This window comes from Argiope bruennichi, chromosome 10, assembly GCF_947563725.1.
Source record: "Argiope bruennichi chromosome 10, qqArgBrue1.1, whole genome shotgun sequence".
In the NCBI taxonomy this organism is placed as follows: Eukaryota; Metazoa; Arthropoda; class Arachnida; order Araneae; family Araneidae; genus Argiope; species Argiope bruennichi.
The window spans coordinates 81,474,353-81,493,287 of NC_079160.1; the positions used below are offsets into that span (position 1 = coordinate 81,474,353).

Here is an 18,935-nt window from a genome sequence, read left to right on the forward strand (position 1 = left end):
ACGATGAAGTAACTGGTATTCATACATCTTTAGTAACAAATTTTGGAATGTAACCAATCATAATTTACAAAATTTTTTTACAAGTTAAAAAAAAATTCAGAATGAGGAGGAAACATAATACAGGATATCAATAGATTAATCTCTTGATTAAAAAAAATAAAAATTAAATTATTGAACATAATTTACAAAAAAAATAAAATATTGTATTTTATTTAGAAATATTTTTTATATATATATATATATATATATATATATATATATATATTGTGGAATTGTGGATTAGTAGGCTTCAACATAATTACCACTCATTGTTGAGAGAATATCGAAGAATTGCTGCTTCATAGGTGATTTTCTTCCTTTAAGCATTCTCTTTAAAACAAGAGTACAAATAAATTTTTGTTGCCATAAAACTTTTAAAATTAAAATATAGATTGATGTAAATAATTTCCATATATTTTTTAGTTATTGTTTTATGGAATTTGGCATCCTGGTGATTAAACTGCAAAATGCAAAAAAAAAAAAAAAAATGTTAAATGCATGTCTTAGTAAAAAGCAGGTATTAAAAAATTTTTCACATTTATTTAACTGAATAGTGACCATCGCTAATATAAATGCTTCATTAGCTCAACAAGTATATATGCATCTGCTATTTTTTAATTGTTATTTAAGATAAATAATCTTTCGCAAATAATACATAGACTTAAAATAGGTGGCTATCATCATACCCATTATACATGTAAATACTTATTCACAATTTTCAAAAATATTAATGAGAAAAGAAATACAATAGTCTCTCAGTACTACAACAGATATCAAACCATGAAACTAATGGATTAATAGAGGTCTGTTTAAAAAATGATTTTCAATGGTGAAACATATATTTATTGCACAGACTTTTACAGAAAATTATTCTATATATAATAATGATTACAAAACTTAATTAAACATCTCAGCATCAATACATAGTAAATTTAAAGTTCCCCACTCACCCTTCAGAAAACGTCGAATTGCAGAGAGGCTGAATTGATGAAATGTTAGATTATAGAGAAACAGTTGTATTTTCATTCAAAATATTGGTTAATTGAAATATTTACAGATCTTGACTAGTATTCAAATAATGACAATAAATATAAAATTATTCTAAACATGGTAAGTTGCAACAATTAGATTTGCTTCATAATTGTAAATATTTGATTATAATTTTCTCAATAATTCTGCTATAGGCAAAGAACCAACACAAATTAAAAATCGGTAGGCTCAAACGTACTCACAATATGGTAAGAAAATTTGGAAATGTGAGATACAGGTTTGAGTTTTGGGAAGTAATATTTTACCACAGCTGAAAAATTCATGCATTATTATGAATTCTTCAATAAATAAATAGATACAAACATTACACATTCCTATTTCATGAGGTATTTCTCACAAAATGAATAATAAATTAGCCAAACAGTAAACTTACTACCAAAGTCATCCTTAATACCTTGTTTGATAACAAGAAAAATAAGTATTCATATTAAAAATGTTCACTTGTTTTCATCACTTCTTAAAAAAGTATTTTTTAAAAATTAATGAAATAGTATTCAATTAAACTTAATTAATCATTAAATTAGCTAATGTTTTCATATGCATAGAAAGAACTATCCTAATCTAAGTAACAACAAGATGATCAGCATTATCAGATCACTATTAAATATCATGAATCAAAATATCAACCCATAGCTGTTACAATTAAAAAATAGAAAGTAAATAACACTGCAGTAGCTTTTGCTTTTCATTAAAAATCTATAAGCTCGAAGGACTATAAAATTTGTTTAGATTATATGGGTAAACATGATTTACGGCATTATTTTTTCGCAAACAACATCTCAAAATGTAGAAAAGTAAGTACATGAGTATAATTATTAAAACAAATAATAGAATGAACAGTTGACGGAATCTTGAAGGCAGCCACAATACATTATAAGATACTTCTCCACTTTTATCTATAATAAAACAAAAAATTCCAAATTATTAAATTATTACAGCAATTATAATATAATCAATGGAATATTTTACTATAAAGTTTCTAAATATTTCTAAATAATTGTTTCACATAAAAAAGTGAAAAAATAAGTTGCAAAAGCCAATTTTTGATTAACTGATATATTATCAAAAACATCATATTCATTGAGCTAACTTAAAAGGAGAAAGGAAAAGAAAGAACACACTCATATATCAATTTTCCTCACAACTAAAAAAAAACGCTATAATTTATATACATGATAAATCATTTTCCTACAGGACTATTTAACATCAAAACAAATCCAAGTATTTTTGCTTTATTTTTATAATCCATGCACGATTAATTCTGTCCAAAACTTTTAAAATGCAGAATCAGTGATTTGCCATCTAAGTTATAAAATTTATCATCATTAATTTCTCTTTCCTTTATGTGAACACATTTGTTATCAATATCTATGTTTATGTAATAGACATAACTAAATTTATTTCATAATACCAGATGATATTTAAGACAGAAGCTCCTCCACTTCTTACCTACAAGTTACTTTAATCTTTTGAGGACACCATTACTTTTATGCAGTATCTTTAATAATGATAAATATATATATATATATATATATGAAACATCAATTTGTAAAATGAATTTGGAAATAAGAAAAGATATGCTTAGAAAATCGAAGACAACTGAGATTACAACTCTTTTCCAAATTATCCTCACTAATATTATTACATGTATTTGTAACATTTCATTTTTAGGTTCTACAATTCTATGTCAAAACAAATCTATTATATTTTTTTTATTATGCTAATCTAATTTTAATTCCCTCCTTAGATAATTTTGTGAGCCCATTTATAATGCTGAGTCAGCAATTTGTTATCTAATAAATTTTAGTAGATATGAAATTCTTGTTTTTAAGCTATAAAATCTGACATCAATATATTCCAAGCTCTTTCTTTCAATTTTATAGTTAATGAGGTCTTCATATAAACTACTTTCTTATAATAATCATGGTTATGGAATGTAAATAATCTGAATTCAAATTACTAGAATTTTGAAGATAAAACTACTTCTCTACTACAATTATTTTAGAGCCGACTGATATTCCTATTCTTTTTTAAAATAACCTTACTGGTGAAAGTAGACATAAGCAGAAGTTAATTTAAGAAAGTAAAAAATGAATATATAAATAAATGCAAAACAAAAGCATGATATTGAAGAGAAACTAGCCAATTAAAATAAAAATAACAATAGCTTGACTGCAATAAAAAAAATGCTTTTTCAAAAGGAAAGGAAAATGATATCATTTTTTATATCTAGTGTTTCCTATACAACATCAACTATTCATTGATAAATAATGCTTTAACATAAACAAAAAGAGTAAAAAATTAACCCCAAAAAATTCCAAATCAAAGAATTACATTTAAAAATTATCAATTACAATTCATTAATGTCAATTAAAAACAGTAGTAATAATATGCATAAAAATTAATTAGATTATATTTAAAAAAAAGTTAAAACATAAACTTCATGTTACACAATTTAAAAAAACAAACATTACAATAATATGGAAAATTTCCTCATCTATTTCTTTTGAAAGAAAGTACTTACAATCCAGAGTTGCAGCTGCATGAAATATATTTCTTATCAAAGAATTTCACTTATCACAATCCAGTTTTAGAAGTTTTATTGCATTGCAGCAATACTTGATGTATTCAAATAAAACAAGATTATTCATACTTACTTATTATTAAGACACCATACCCCATTTTGTTAGTGCCCATTCTATAGGAACAAGTTGGAGCAATTATTTCATGAATGGTGGAATCAGAGATGTTAAAAGAGCATGAAGTTAAATCTGCCATGGATGGTGTTTGGATAATGATTCCAGTTTTTCTTTCAGCAACAATGTGTAATGACTAAAATTCAAGAAGAAAAACAAAAATTTATATAAAAAAATATCAACAAGTAATAATACCCACAAAATTAGTTACATCTCACATAAAAACTGCAATAATATTATTTGTTTCATCTCATTATAATTTAAAAATATGTAAACTATCAATTTCACTAGATCAATAAATGCATAAAATAATAACACATTCTTTAATATAAAATAACAGTTTCATGAAAATTTCAATCAAAAATTTGCCAAGATAATATTTAAATTACAATATCATAACTACCTTATGATCATGAGCTGAAAGAATAATATGAGGCTGTACATATGGTATCACCTAATAAACAAATAAAAAATAAAATAATGAGAACAATATTAATTTGAAGCAATCTGCTAAACAAAGAATACAATGATTTTTAAAAAAATAATTATGATATTTAGCAATCATTATCCAACTGTTTATGACTAAACAAAAGTGAGTAAAAAAAAAAAAAAAAAGAAAAAAAAAAAAAAAAAGAGTAAATAAAACTCTTTACTTTCCTTAACCTAAAAATTACATGTTAAAAGAGATCCAAACATGTTCTTTAATTATCAATGTTTAAAAAAATCATCTTAATACATGTATAATGTACAGTATAAAATTACACAATCATAATTTGTAAAACTTCTTAATAAATATAAACATCTTACCCCCCCCCTTTTATTAAAATATGAGATTTGAACTGCATCACCTAGTAAGCAAAGAACGCACAACACCAATTAATTACTACTAATGATAACATTCTGATATTATATTTGAACTCGCATTTTAAAAGAGATGCTGTTAGGGAAAGTTGTTGTCAGAGCTGCAATAACAAGAATTACCAATCTTTTTAGAGGTGGGAGCAGTACTATGTCAACTGATGACAGTTTATATCATATTGTAAAAGTCATTATTAGCCAAACATAATTTTATCAAAAATGGAAGCTGATTAATAAAGAGATAAGAACTTTGAACAGGACTGTGACCAGAAAGTGGGAGAAAAGAGCAACCCAGATAAAATATGAAATGAACATGAACATCTACAGGAAACTGTATCATCAAAATCTATCTAACATGAAGTGCATACGGTAAACATTCACAGTGTAGTTATTGTTCCAAAATCATTGATTGCATTATCTTGAAACGATGATAATGTTGCCAGAAGCATACAAATTAGATTCAGTAATAAAAGAAGATTATGATCTAGTAATATGAATTGCTTTTCACATTATTCCAGAACTATGAGCATGTTTATGTGTGAAAAAGTCAGGAGAAGCATATCATATTGACTATCTCAAATTTACTGTCAAGATATTACGGGGTATCAATGATGATGTGGGATGTGATGTCACATTAGAATTTAGTCTACTTGTTGTCGTATATTGGCTAGTTTACAAGAGAAGATTATTAAGGACATAATCTGGTCAACCATCTTCATCCAATAGTGCAAACTGTGTTCCCTGATTATTAAACTGTAAATTAAAATAATATGCCCCAATTTATGTTACTTAAATTATCTAAGATTAATTTAATGAGCATGATAACAAAGGACAATTCTTTGGGTAGCCATCTAAGCCCTGTATCTGATTACATTTGAATCTTTGTCAAATATTTTGGTGTACATGGAAAGAAGTTGCTATTGTCTCCAAGCATAAGTTTTTTAAATTAATGATCTTTTTGTGGAATGTATGTACATAAGTTGTATTTGCCCATTACAAATGAACTACAAACAGTAACTTATACAAAGCCATTCTACAAATTTATTAATAGTTTTCTCCCCAGGAGTTATAGTATCTTGTTCAGTCGTTGTAAATATATTATATATATATATATACAATAATTTTTTCACATTCTTAAAATTAAATATTTTCTAATCATGTGAATTCAAATTTCATTTTAGCTTTTTAATTGCATCTGGCTTTATCATATTCCTCAGTCTACATGTACCTTAAATAAATACTCTCTCAATTAAATTTAAGAAAAAATTCCTTTTTGAGGAATACCAAGCAATAGTTTAGTTTATTAGTTAGTAAATAAATAAATAAGAAAGTATCAGTACAAAATATAAGACATGAAAGAAATATGTGGACAGAGAAATGAGATTTCATCAATGTACTCTATATAGTCTACAACTACTAAATTAAATCTGAAGAAAAAATAATTTCATGACTGACTATAAAAAAATATTTAAATTTTAAATAAGATTAATCAAACCTGGATCTGTTAAGAAATGGGTAGTTGGAAAAATAGCTAAAATACTTAATTCATTAATAGTTACAAAATAAATCTAACCTAACCATAATCTAAATAAGACAAAACTGTATAGTGTGATAAATAGTTCTATAAAGATTTTTTTTAACAAAACAGTATAATATAATATGAATAGAAGATGGCCTTGAATCTAATACAAAAACACAAACAGAATGAAGATATATAAACAGGAGAAAGACTGCCAAACTAATAAATAAAATTATGTTGCTAAAACATGAAATTTAAATGTCTTCATAATTACATACATATAAATTTGCAACAAAACAATGAAATTTCTAATTATTATTATAAAAATAATTAACAGAAGAAAGGAAATTCAATAATATTTTCCTACCATGTAATAATATTGTGACTTTACACATATTTTATGGTTCCCAATATATATAAATGATCATTTCACATGTATTACATTTTGGAAGGTCTTTGCTTGTGCAAATGTGCAAGTATTTTATTCTTTGAAATTAAATCCCAATGAAAACAGAAATTAGGCATAGTTAATGCATATTTAATTTAAATCTAATAAGTAATAAAAACAATTACCCTGTTCACAAATGAGCTGTATTTTGGAGTTAATGGTATGTGAGACAGTACAACTCTAAATGAAGACTCTGAAACATTTGGTGCAATCCTATAGCTACTGGAATGAGTTATGTAGTTTATCTGAAAATGAAACAGAATAATTAAATTGAAATATTTGTTTTCAATGCTTTTTATACTAATATTTTGTTATAGAAATAATATACTGATAGAAAATGTTAGAGCTGAAAATAGCACTGTTACTACTAAAAAGTGTGATCCAGTTACTTTATAGAATACTTAGTTATTGCATGAAATAACTGATCAAGTTAAAAATAAGTTTAAATTCTGCACTTCAACTATATATTTAAAAAATAATAATCATTCCACAAATTGATTTATAATGAAGTTTAAAATAAACAATTTAGCTGAATTATACATCAAGAAATTAAAGCTTTAAATTCAAAAAGATTATGTTATTTGTTATGACAAGGATTATTAAAATGGCAAAAATTGCCTAAGACTTTATTTTAAAAACATGTTATTTGTTGACAAATTGCATTTTATATGATTTTTTTTTAATTTCTAATTTAATAGACATTTGAAAAGATTTCTATCAAAATATCATTTTATGTTGTAATATAGCATTAACAAACAAAATGAATCATTTTGGCAATTTTATGTTAATGGAGTGTAAATTGTTATTCTATAAAATAACTTGTTAAACTATAGAATAGAAATAAGTTTTATGATCATCAAATTAGATATTTTATTTTTAAAATATGGATTTCATGCTTCAACAAAAACCACATATCTCCATAGAATGAACAAATTTTTAAGTACATGTAAATGAATTTTAAAAAATAAAAATAAAAAATATTTAAAGGAAAAATATTTGTTTCGTCAAATGCTTAAAATATTTCAATAAAACAAAATCTTAATGATATTACTACAATAACAAATTAAAAAATAAAATTGGAATCAAATATGGTCTAATCAAAGAAACATAACATAAAAATTGTTTGTTTTCATAGACATTTATATTAATACAGTATGTTCAGAATAACCAACAGTATATTAAATGATTTGGAATTTTTACAACTTCTACTTCCATACAACACAGAATACAAATTTTCTTGCTTCTTTTAAAAATAATTTGTATACAATAATAATTCCAGTCTCTTAATGGTGCTAGCTTAGCAAGAAAACTGCTTCAACTGTATCAAAGAGTATTTTTAAGATGGATATATTATTCAAATCTGGTAATATACAAATTAATTGCTTGTAATATTTTAAATGCACTGGAAACATAAAATTTTTGTAACTAATAAGGACAGCATTCCAGTAAAGACAAAACATGATATTAAAATTTATTCTATTTTAGAGTTAAAAAAAAACAATTATTCCAGAACATTACAGAAAATTAGAAAAATATATCCATTTTGTTGAAATATAAACAACATAATAGGGAAATCCGTATTAAGTTTTAAACTGAATTTTGTTATAACATTTTTAAAAAAAGCTTTCTTATTATAAAGAGATAAAACAAAAAAATACTATAGTTTCGAAGTATGTTTAAATTATTTCATTAAAAAAAAAACAATTAAATTTTTGTAAACAATTATTTAAAATATAATAGTAAAAAAAAGATCAATGCAATCTACACATCAAAGCAAAAATGTAAATCACAAAAAGAAATGCACATACTTAAACAGCTGAAAGAACAAAAACCAATGTGTACTCATCAATTAAATTACTGTACAAAAAAAAAGTCAGAAAGGAGCCATTAAATTAAAATAGAAAAGAAACATCAATCTAATTTAAGCCACACTTTGTTTGGAATTGTAAAATCTATGAATGGAATTCTGAAATCCATAAGGGTTAAATAACAAAATTAAAGTAAATAAAATAAAATTTTTAAAAAATGCAGTGTAAAAATCCTAACCACTGTGCAATAGATTTTATTTTTTAATTTTGCTCACAAATAGCAAGAAGGAAAAGAAAGATATCAGTGAAATTGTTATATCATTAACTAAAAAATAAATTTATTAATTCAAAACTGCATTTTTACTAAACATGTATGGAACTGTGCAAGCAAACAACAAGACACCCAAAGTTTGTACAGCAAGATGAATTTAAAAATTGCTAAGACATTGGAAAGAAATATATTAAAATAAAGTTTCTTTAGCTTAATGCTATTAAAAAAAATAACTCTTTAATTTGAAAATTGTTTTGAGGTTTGCTATTTAAAAAATGGTTTAAAGTTTAACAACTTGCTTTACTTAGTCAATGAAGATTTTAATTAACTGATTAATATATTCCATACTGTAAAAACATATTCACAATACTGAATTAATTTCGTATAATCTTTTCAAAACTATTAATAATGTGACAAAATTAGCTTTCTGGGATTGTTAAAATTATTTCAAATGTTCTGCAAATTTTAAAGAAGTAATAAAATTTTATAACTCTTTAAAATAGCTGATTTTATGAACTATAAAAATTTAAATGAAAGACTCTTTTACACTAAAATTGTGATATGATAAATACGTTAATATTTGCAGTAAGAATTTACTAAGTCATAAATATTTCAAATTCTGTTCATGAATTCTGAAGTATAAGAAAGATTATAATGATGATTTAATGGCATTTAATTGAATAATTAATTTTTCATTAGCTAAAAATGAGAAAATAATTTTAAATTTAGAAATAAGAATATAAAACAATAAATATTTCATAACTCCATAAAATTAATAAATTAATCACTTTCTTTTGAACTCCAACAAATATAAAAAATGCCATTCTATATCATTAAATATTAGAATAAACAACTTTACAGTTTTATTACACAATGTTCTATGATCTCTCTCATCCTCTCTATCTCTTTTTTTTTTTTTTAAAGTTAAAACATTTATACTGTTAATTTTTGAAAATTAATTGCATAAGTAATCAGAAAAAATAAAAACTGCAATATTTTTCAGACTAAGTAAAGTAATATACTAAGTGATAAATTTACCCTTAAAACTTTTTATAACAGATGCTTTTATCTTATTAGTACAGCTGAAAAATTATTTCAGAAAAACTAATGATGTAGACACAACTTTCTTACTTTTATAAATTCTAAGAATTGGTAACGAATAAAAACATCATCTCGAAAATATCTATTAAACCTCTTCACAAAAAACGGCTGGGGAGGTGCACCTTCTCCTCCAATGTCATTATCACCAGGAACTATAAGAGCCTAAAAACAAAAAGAATTACATAAATATTCACAAATTATAATGAAACAAGAACGAGAATGAGTTACTTCAATTAAAATTAATAATAATAAAATAATTAATTTAAAGTCTATGATTTCAAGCAAGAAAGAAATTTTTCTTCAAAAAAAGACATCCTTAATAAAAAAAAATATAATGTCAATCATTGAACAAAACAAAAACATGTTTTTTTAGCTTACACCTTCATTTAACATCTAAAAAAAATAGATTTTGTTTATCATATAGAAAGTTAAAAAAAAAGTTTGCTAAATTTACTTTTTTCCATGATTAGTAAAAATGAAATTATAAAAAAATAGACAATACAAATTTTATTAATCTAATATTTATTAAACAAACACACTGCAAAAAATTATTCAACAGCCAAAATAAAATTTATAAATCATTTAGTAATACTATAACATAAATCTGTGGGGGGACAGGGGGGAGAGATTCTTAAAGGACATATGCTTCTTATTCCAAAACACATCTGGAAAATATATTTAGAAAAATTGAGTTAATAATAAAGTAATAATTGGAAGGTTAGAAAAAGTTTTCAAATAAGAGTGCATAATCTTTTATGCTTTAATAATACAGGGGTGTTTGTGGGACCCCAAAAAATCCCCTGAAACTTTTACGGACTTACTACCGGCATTTTGGAGTTTCGAGAAGGGGGGGGGGAGAAATGAAAAATTACAATTATGAAGTATTGAATGACCTAATTATAAAAGTTCAATGAATTACTTTTTTTGCAAAATTAATAACCATAAATTTTCAAACATATAAACTACTACATTTTATGCAAATATTTTAAATTACCTGAATTAATTCTTTTAAAAAAATTATCTAATTTCTGCTGCTTTTTTTTATTTTCTGATGTTTGTAGGCTTGTCTTTCTTTTGTGATGAACTTCATAATTGCAGGAAGGTTGACTTTCATTTTCCTCATTTACAGTTGAAGAAATTTCCTTGAGAACAGCACATGCAGAGGTAGAAGCAGCTTGCTTTTCTGCTAATGTAGAAGGTTTTTCAGAGACTTTTATAAGTGACTCATCTGAAATACATGTTTTTAAGTCCTCTTGATATGTTTTCCAACTTCTGTTCATATTCAGTAAGAGATCTTTGTGAATTGGATCAGTCATTGGATTTTTTGAGCCATATTTTTCACATGAGGTTTCTTTAGAAGCCATTAAATCATATTTAATAGTCTGCACTGCATCTAGAGAATCAATCTTAAGAGAGGTTCTATAGTCAGTGACAAGTGTATCCATTAAGTTGAATGCACTTTCCACTAATGGGCCATGGAAGCAGCTAAGGCAGGCTTTGACCAATTTAGCCAATGTAGGATACTTATAATCATTTGTGAAATCATCTTTTAAATTAAAAACTTTAGACCAAAATTTATCAATTGTACACTTGACTTGATTTCCACTTTCATCAGATGTGTAGAGCATTTCTTTGGTGATACAGGGGTGTTTGTGGGACCCCAAAAAATCCCCTGAAACTTTTACGGACTTACTACCGACATTTTGGAGTTTCGAGAAGGGGGGGGGGAGAAATGAAAAATTACAATTATGAAGTATTGAATGACCTAATTATAAAAGTTCAATGAATTACTTTTTTTGCAAAATTAAGACCTTTGAACCCAAGTCACGTGATCGCACATCTGGTCGAACGAAGTCTCTCCCTTTTTTTTCTGCCGCGCCTACTTGCCGAAAAGAATCCAAAAGAGAATGTCCGAGAACCGGGGGAATGAGTCATAACTCGCAATAAGGAAGGAACAAAAAAGAAGTTTTTTCCCCCTTTTCACGCATTATCACTGCCTTTGGAGAAAGAAAGGAAAAGTTTTCACCATACACACTGACCTTGCGTTTTCTGCTTTCAAAGCAAACAAAATTATCCAGATCAAAATAAATAATTCATTATTATTCCTACTTCCTTTTGAACGACGATACCCGGAATTCCGGGGTTTCCCCGGAGCACAAACACCCCTGGTGATATCAATATCACTCTGGTATAACCTTATTTCATCTTCTACTTTTGACTTTTCATTATCACTAAAAATATGGGACATAAAAGATAATTTTTCAAAAGCTAATTTTGTACTAGTTTTACCTCTTAGCTCTGGATCTAATGCTGTAAAACTAATTAGATATGAATTTTTAAGGGGTAATTTCTGTTTCATATGCTGTGCTGTATTAGTATAAGCTTTTATCAGAGAAATTTGGAATTCTTTTGCTATTGGATGATTTTTTGATAATTTCTTCAGGAGAGTGGAAGTTTCTGCACCAGTAAATATTACTTTGCTAGGTAGATGGAATTCTGGATTTGTGACATCAACCTTTAATAAATCATTATAAGATGTGCACTCTATATTTTCTGGCTTCATAAAAAAAGAGAAAAATTTTGCCATCAATTTATAAATACTGGAATGTATTAAATGAAGCATTGGTCTTTTTGTTTCAAATAATTTAATATATGTGTTGAACTATGGTAATACTGCTGAATATAATGCCATATGCAATAAAGTTTTGTTTTGCATAACAATAACCCATTTAGTATTCTTTTTTTCCGAGCTAAAGCATCCTTTGTGAGTTGTTGGGAATGCAAGCAAGAATACACCCCTTCAACAATTTTTTTCTGAGCAGCAGAAATATTTCTTTTATTGTATACAGTTTCAACATAAGAAAAATAATCCCTTTTATCAGTTTTATCCAAGTAGAGAAAATAAAATGCAATAAGAGCATCCCACAGATCTTTGATTCTTTCTAAAACACATAAAATGTACATCCACCTATGGTCAAATGTACATCCACCTATGGTCCACCTATTTTCAAAAACTAATATTGTACTGGTTTTACCTCTTAGCTCTGGATCTAATGCTGTAAAACTAATTAGATATGAATTTTTAAGGGGTAATTTCTGTTTCATATGCTGAAATTTCACAGTGAAATTCTCTTGCGTACATAAATTAAAAAAATATTTCAATAAGCGAAACGAAAAATGTACACGTGCATCAATAAATTAAACGAAAATTTTACACAACGGAGGAAAAAAAGTTGCGAAGCGATCAATGACAAATAGCTAATACGGCCAAAAATCCCCCTTCTCTACTTATTGGTGCCACGCCAGGAGAGATAAGACCTTTGAACCCAGAGTCACGTTATCGCACATCTGGTCGAACAAAGTCTCTCCCTTTTTTTTCTGCCGCGCCTACTTGCCGAAAAGAATCCAGAAGAGAATGTCCGAGAACCGGGGGAATGAGTCATAACTCGCAATAAGGAAAGAACAAAAAAGAAGTTTTTCCCCCCTTTTCACGCATTATCATTGCCTTTGGAGAAAGAAAGGAAAAGTTTTCACCACACACACTGACCTTTCGTTTTCTGCTTTCAAAGCAAACAAAATTACCCAGATCAAAATAAATAATTCATTATTATTCCTACTTCCTTTTGAACGACGATCCCCGGAATTTCCGGGTATCAAAGTTCAAAATCCCCGGAATTCCGGGGTTTCCCCGGAGCACAAACACCCCTGAATAATAAGTGAGCTAAAATATCATTGGTAAAAATGAAAAAAAAAAAAAAAAAAAAAAAAATTAAAGGCAGAGTGTTTTAAACTTGTAATCAAGGGAAAAGACTAACTGTTTTCTCAATAATTCTTAGGAAAATAATGATGTGAAATTGAAGGAAAAAGATAATGCTAACTCTTTATGGCAAATTGAAAATTCCAAAACAAAATCTAAGCTCATTTTAAATCAATGTTACTGCAAAGCCACATAATTTTTTTAATAACTAAAAAAATGTAGTAAATATTAAAATTTACTCTTAAATAAAATTTATACATTTTCCTAAATAAAATTTAAGTATTTATATTGTTTCCATAAAAAAATTATGCATTTCCCAAATGAACATTACTTAAACTAATTTCAATAACTGTTTGGAACAACCAAAATTTAAATTTTATTCTGCTAACTTGGCCTTTACTGTTATCAATCTTGAATTTTGGTTTATACCATTAGAAGGGTACCAATTGTTATTGTTAAGATTTGGCAGATTTTTGCCTGGCACCTTGTTAATAAAACTGCACTTAAATTTATTTAGCAAGTATTATAAAAGCACATCTATGTATAAATAGTTTGTACCTTATTAAAATCAACTTCTTTGAAAATATCACAAAACCTTTTAAAATAGATAATAAACTCCTCTTCAGTTGCAATTTCTCCTTCATCTAAATTATCTCCAAGGAACACAACAATGTCTGGGTTAACATAATTGTATGCTAGAGCAAATGTTTTTCTGACATATCTGTAAAATAACAGTTGAAATTATGATATATGCAGTGGATGGATAAAAATATATAAAATAATATGTATAAAATATTATATACCTAAGTATATATAGCAAAGTGAACTAATTATGATAAAAATAATATTTTCTATATTACTTCATAGATTTTGCATTGAAAAAATTATATTTAGAAAGTTCCAGGCAATAATTACAGCTTATAATAATCTATACTTCAATCTAATATTTAACTGTACCAAAAATTTAATGCAGCTTAAGAAATAATAAAAACTTAGAAATCTACATTAAATGTCAATTGAAAAATGTATTAAAAACAAAATTATTATGAAAATAAAACTTGCAATTTGGACATTTTTCTTTTTTCTTTTTTTTTTTTGAGTTTTTAAAATATTGGGGAGGGAAAAAGGAATAGGAGAAACCTGAATTTTAGCCACAATGTTTAACAGTTTTCCTATCTAAAAACTTACCTTTTAATATGAAGAGAAATTGTAACATAATATGCAAATATTCTTTATTAAATCAACAACTTTCAATAATTTATTAATTTTATGCAAATTAATTATGCTTTGTAAATTTTAAAAATAATATTTTATTATTTTTAATAAAATATTATTATTAAATAATAATATTATATTAAAAAGAAATATAATATTATTATTTAATAATAATATTTATTTATTTTTAATATAATAATATTTATATATTTTTAATATATCATTATAAATTAATGATTACATTGAATGTTCAGAGGGCATAGCCCACTTCCAATAATAGCAATATAACAAACATGCCTACTAATTAAGAATGATATTAAATCATATTTATTTCAGCTGTTTGAGAGTTTATTATTAATATCACAGATAAAAATAAATTAATTTTAAAATATTTTAAGATAACACTTTTCTTAGTATACCAAATTTTTTTAAATTTTAATTACTTTCTAACTAATTTATAATCCATTAGTACAAATATTGCAAACATTTAAAATTAGTTTTTGCTAAAATTTAAAAGAACATTGCACTTCCCATATGTAGAATGTAATTAGATCATTTTTTATTTTAATTTATATAATTATTACTAATATTTAAATTTTAAAAGTATTATAATAAAAAGTGAGAATCAAGAATATACAAGAGAACAAATTTTAAAATTCTACAATATCACAAATGAGGGGAAAATTATTAATGAAATTTCATCTTGAAAACATGAAGCCCATTAAATAGAATAAATATAATTTTTATAATAATATTATTAAAAATATTATTTTTAATAAGATTACAAGGGGGGAAAAAACAGCTTTAGTAATGCAGATTTAGAGACAGACTTTGTACATTTGAGAATTTATTACATTAACTGAATTTTAAATTTCAATATATTTGCTATATTTATTGAATAATAAAAATTTTAAACCAAATAAACTTTAAACAATGTTCCAATAACAATCAGCATATATAAACTTACTTATCGGCATCCCAGCGAATTATGCTACCAAATAAGCCAGGAGCGGAATTGCGATATCCAATTAACTGAGGATCTCCAACAATCAGCAGCTTAATGGAATTATGAGAAGTGAAAAGATGAGATAACTTTGGCCAAAACAATAAAGGAGTAAATGAATATTCCAGCCATTCAACTATTATAACCACAAGTAGTATTATGAGAAAAGTAAATTTCACAGTGCATCTGAAAAGTACAAAATAAAATAATAATCCTATGCATTATTTCTGTTAACATTCTTTTTACCAATTAATACAAGGCCTACAATAATAAACAAATTATCAGTTAATAGAATTTTCTGTCAATTTATGAAATAACACAGTTTGAGTAAAAGTGCATTGTTTTGAGGGGATAGAAACAAGGAGAAAAACATTTAATGTGTAAAAATTTTACACAAGTCTATTGATTTTATAAATATCATTTATTATTATACTTATCTATGGCATACTAAAAAATAAATTGTAGCATCAAAATACATGGTTGTTCTAATAAACAAAAGATATTACTGTTAATGTGAATATTAACATATAATAATACAAAACTAATAGTAATATAGAAAAAAAAAGGAAAGAAAGTTAATACTAATAAAAATACATTTAATATATATATATATATATATATATATATATTCATTACAGAAGCAATGCCAACAGTACAGAATATGACATCAATATAAAAAGATGCAAAATAAACTAATTTTTACAATTTTATTCACAGATAATTTTTGGATAAAATTTATTTTCTTTAGAAGAAAAATATTTGAATAGATAAGATTCGTTATCACAGTTTTCTACTTAAACTCTTTAATTGCAACAAAATAAAGAAACTTATTTGAAAATTATTCATTAATATACAGTCAACCTCACTTAACAAGCATCTCGCATAATAAGCACACCAGGATGTAAAAAAGTGACTCGCTTAGTCAGTGATGTTTCAGAGAACAAGAGGCAAAGAGACATCATGACGTCACATAGCGGATTGGCCTATATTATTCTGTATTGTGTACTTGCTTCAAGAAAACCCTTATATCTACATGGAAGAAGTTGAGCAAGTCTGAGGCAAGATTATGGTATCAGAGGTAGACAGCAATGATATTGATGAGCTGATGAAAGAACATAAAACTACTGAACAACTTACAGAGCTGCATTCTGTGTTACAGTAGTAAGCTTGGATTTGGAAGAGAATTGACTCAAGAAATGAAGAAATAGATGGAACAGAGCAACAACCTTCCAATGAAATATGAGAAAATTATTACATCGTATATTGAGAAGTATTACCCTGATAAGGCAGTAGCTGTGTACGCTTAATTAATGATAAAGTTTCAAACAATGATAATGCTGTTTCTACCAAATTTTGAAGTGTAGCCAAAGAGAATGTCTAAACAATTTTCTTGCTACACATTACATTATATTTCTTGTTTCTTGCACACATTATAAATAATAGAATACATTTTTAAAAAATTTTTTGAATATTTTTTTTTTTCGAATGGAATACACAATCCTCTATTACATGGATTTCTATTGAAAAAAAAATCGTTTCATTTAACAATTGCGGGTAAGATTAGATACTGGATTATGCTTGTTAAAAGAGGTTTTACTATACAAGTTCAGCAAAAATTGTATCGCAAAGATATAGAAAAATTAGAATCAAATTGTTTTTGCTATTCGATGTATTTTAAAAAATGGATTTTTATCATTAATAATTCATAATAATTTTTTAATTATAATAATCAGAATTAATTTACAAAAATAAATATGATTTTTCCTTATCATCATATATTCAATATAATGCCTTTTAACTCGAACTTAATAGCATATTAATATTATTTTATCTATAATTTATGAATTTCAAAATATAGTCCCAATTAATTAAAATCTAGAATATATGTATAAAAAATTATATATCAAATTTCAAAGTATAATTTATAATTGAGGATGAGAATAGTTAATAACACAGTTAAATTTATATAATAAAGAAAATAAAAGAAATATAGAAAAGGAATTAAACTCGAATTGCTTTTTTAGCGTAATTATGCGATTAAACATATATTTTATTCATTTTCCCTTTATAAAAAAAAAGGTGTGGGAATATTTACAGTAACACATGAGTACTGTAAATTCTAAAGTCCTAAAAGAAAAAGAAAATTGTGAATCAAAAGCAGATAATGAATCAAATTCTGCATACTGTATTAATATTTATAAGAAAATTAATAACGAAAATATTAAAGTTAATTCTGACATTGTGATTGTAAAAATAATGCTTTCCATATAGTAATTAAAAACTTATTTGAACAACACTTTTTAAAACATTCGTAAAAAGAAAAAAAAAAGTGGTATGAAAATTTACCTCGATTTCTTGAACAGTACAATCATTTCCAATCTTTAGAAAAGCATTTCATAATAGTTTGAAATTTTCATACGTATAGAGAATGATTTCGATTAATCAAGGGCGGGCATGAGACGTTTTTGTACATGAACATTTCTTCAAAAGGCACAATCGGCAATAAATTAATTCTCTAAAATGAAATTACAGATAGTATTTATATCTAAAAATAATCTACGTCCTTTCCAAAATCTATTATCGGAACTGTAGTGCGTTCATTATTAAATATCCTATATAAGCTATTTTAATTCTTTATAATTATTCAGATCAGTTGTTTAGCTTATAGTATCTATTGAAATGAAAATAATTCTCAATTTAGATACGCTTCCTATAGCGAAATTTCACCGTTATGATTTCTTTAATTTGAATTTACATTTCACAGATAGAAACAACTTCAATCATATTGTTTATTTACCTTGCACAATGTTGCCACTTCATTCAAATTTCATCACTAGACTGATTTTTTTTTTACTAAATTCAATTATTTATCTTTTTAATTAAAACCAAGACAGTATGATTCGGAGAAATAAATCTGCAATTTATTCCATTTTTCAAGATTTTGATTAAATAAAAAAAAATTATATTACAGGCTAAAAATATTAAGCTAAAATATCTGGCAATAGTGTACTAAATGTTTACAAACATCAAAGTAACCAAAAGTTGTTTATTGGGATGACAGCCTTTGTAGCTAAAAATCCCTAAATCCCCCTCATTCAAACAAACAAACAAAACAGTTTTGTTTATAACCTTGGTAGCGTCAGATACAGTTTAAACGACTATTGTGGTAT

The 18,935-nt window shown here is 25.6% G+C and overlaps 1 protein-coding gene across 2 annotated transcripts; it reads right to left on the reverse strand.

The window, feature by feature from the left end:
- Positions 1–268: 268 nt before the first annotated feature.
- Positions 269–18,550, reverse strand: LOC129988899 (metallophosphoesterase 1 homolog). Of its 2 annotated transcripts, none has more exons than XM_056097182.1 (8): positions 18,112–18,550; positions 15,730–15,951; positions 14,106–14,268; positions 9,821–9,952; positions 6,736–6,855; positions 4,189–4,239; positions 3,747–3,921; positions 269–1,985 (listed from the first exon to the last, which is right to left on the reverse strand). In XM_056097182.1, exons 1-8 carry the CDS (start codon positions 18,135–18,137, stop codon positions 1,786–1,788), a joined length of 1,089 nt encoding a protein of 362 aa, XP_055953157.1. In that variant the 5' UTR covers positions 18,138–18,550; the 3' UTR covers positions 269–1,785. The 2 variants fall into 2 exon arrangements, with proteins under 2 accessions (XP_055953157.1, XP_055953158.1); XM_056097183.1 differs by lacking the exon at positions 18,112–18,550 and adding an exon at positions 16,632–16,871.
- Positions 18,551–18,935: the final 385 nt, after the last annotated feature.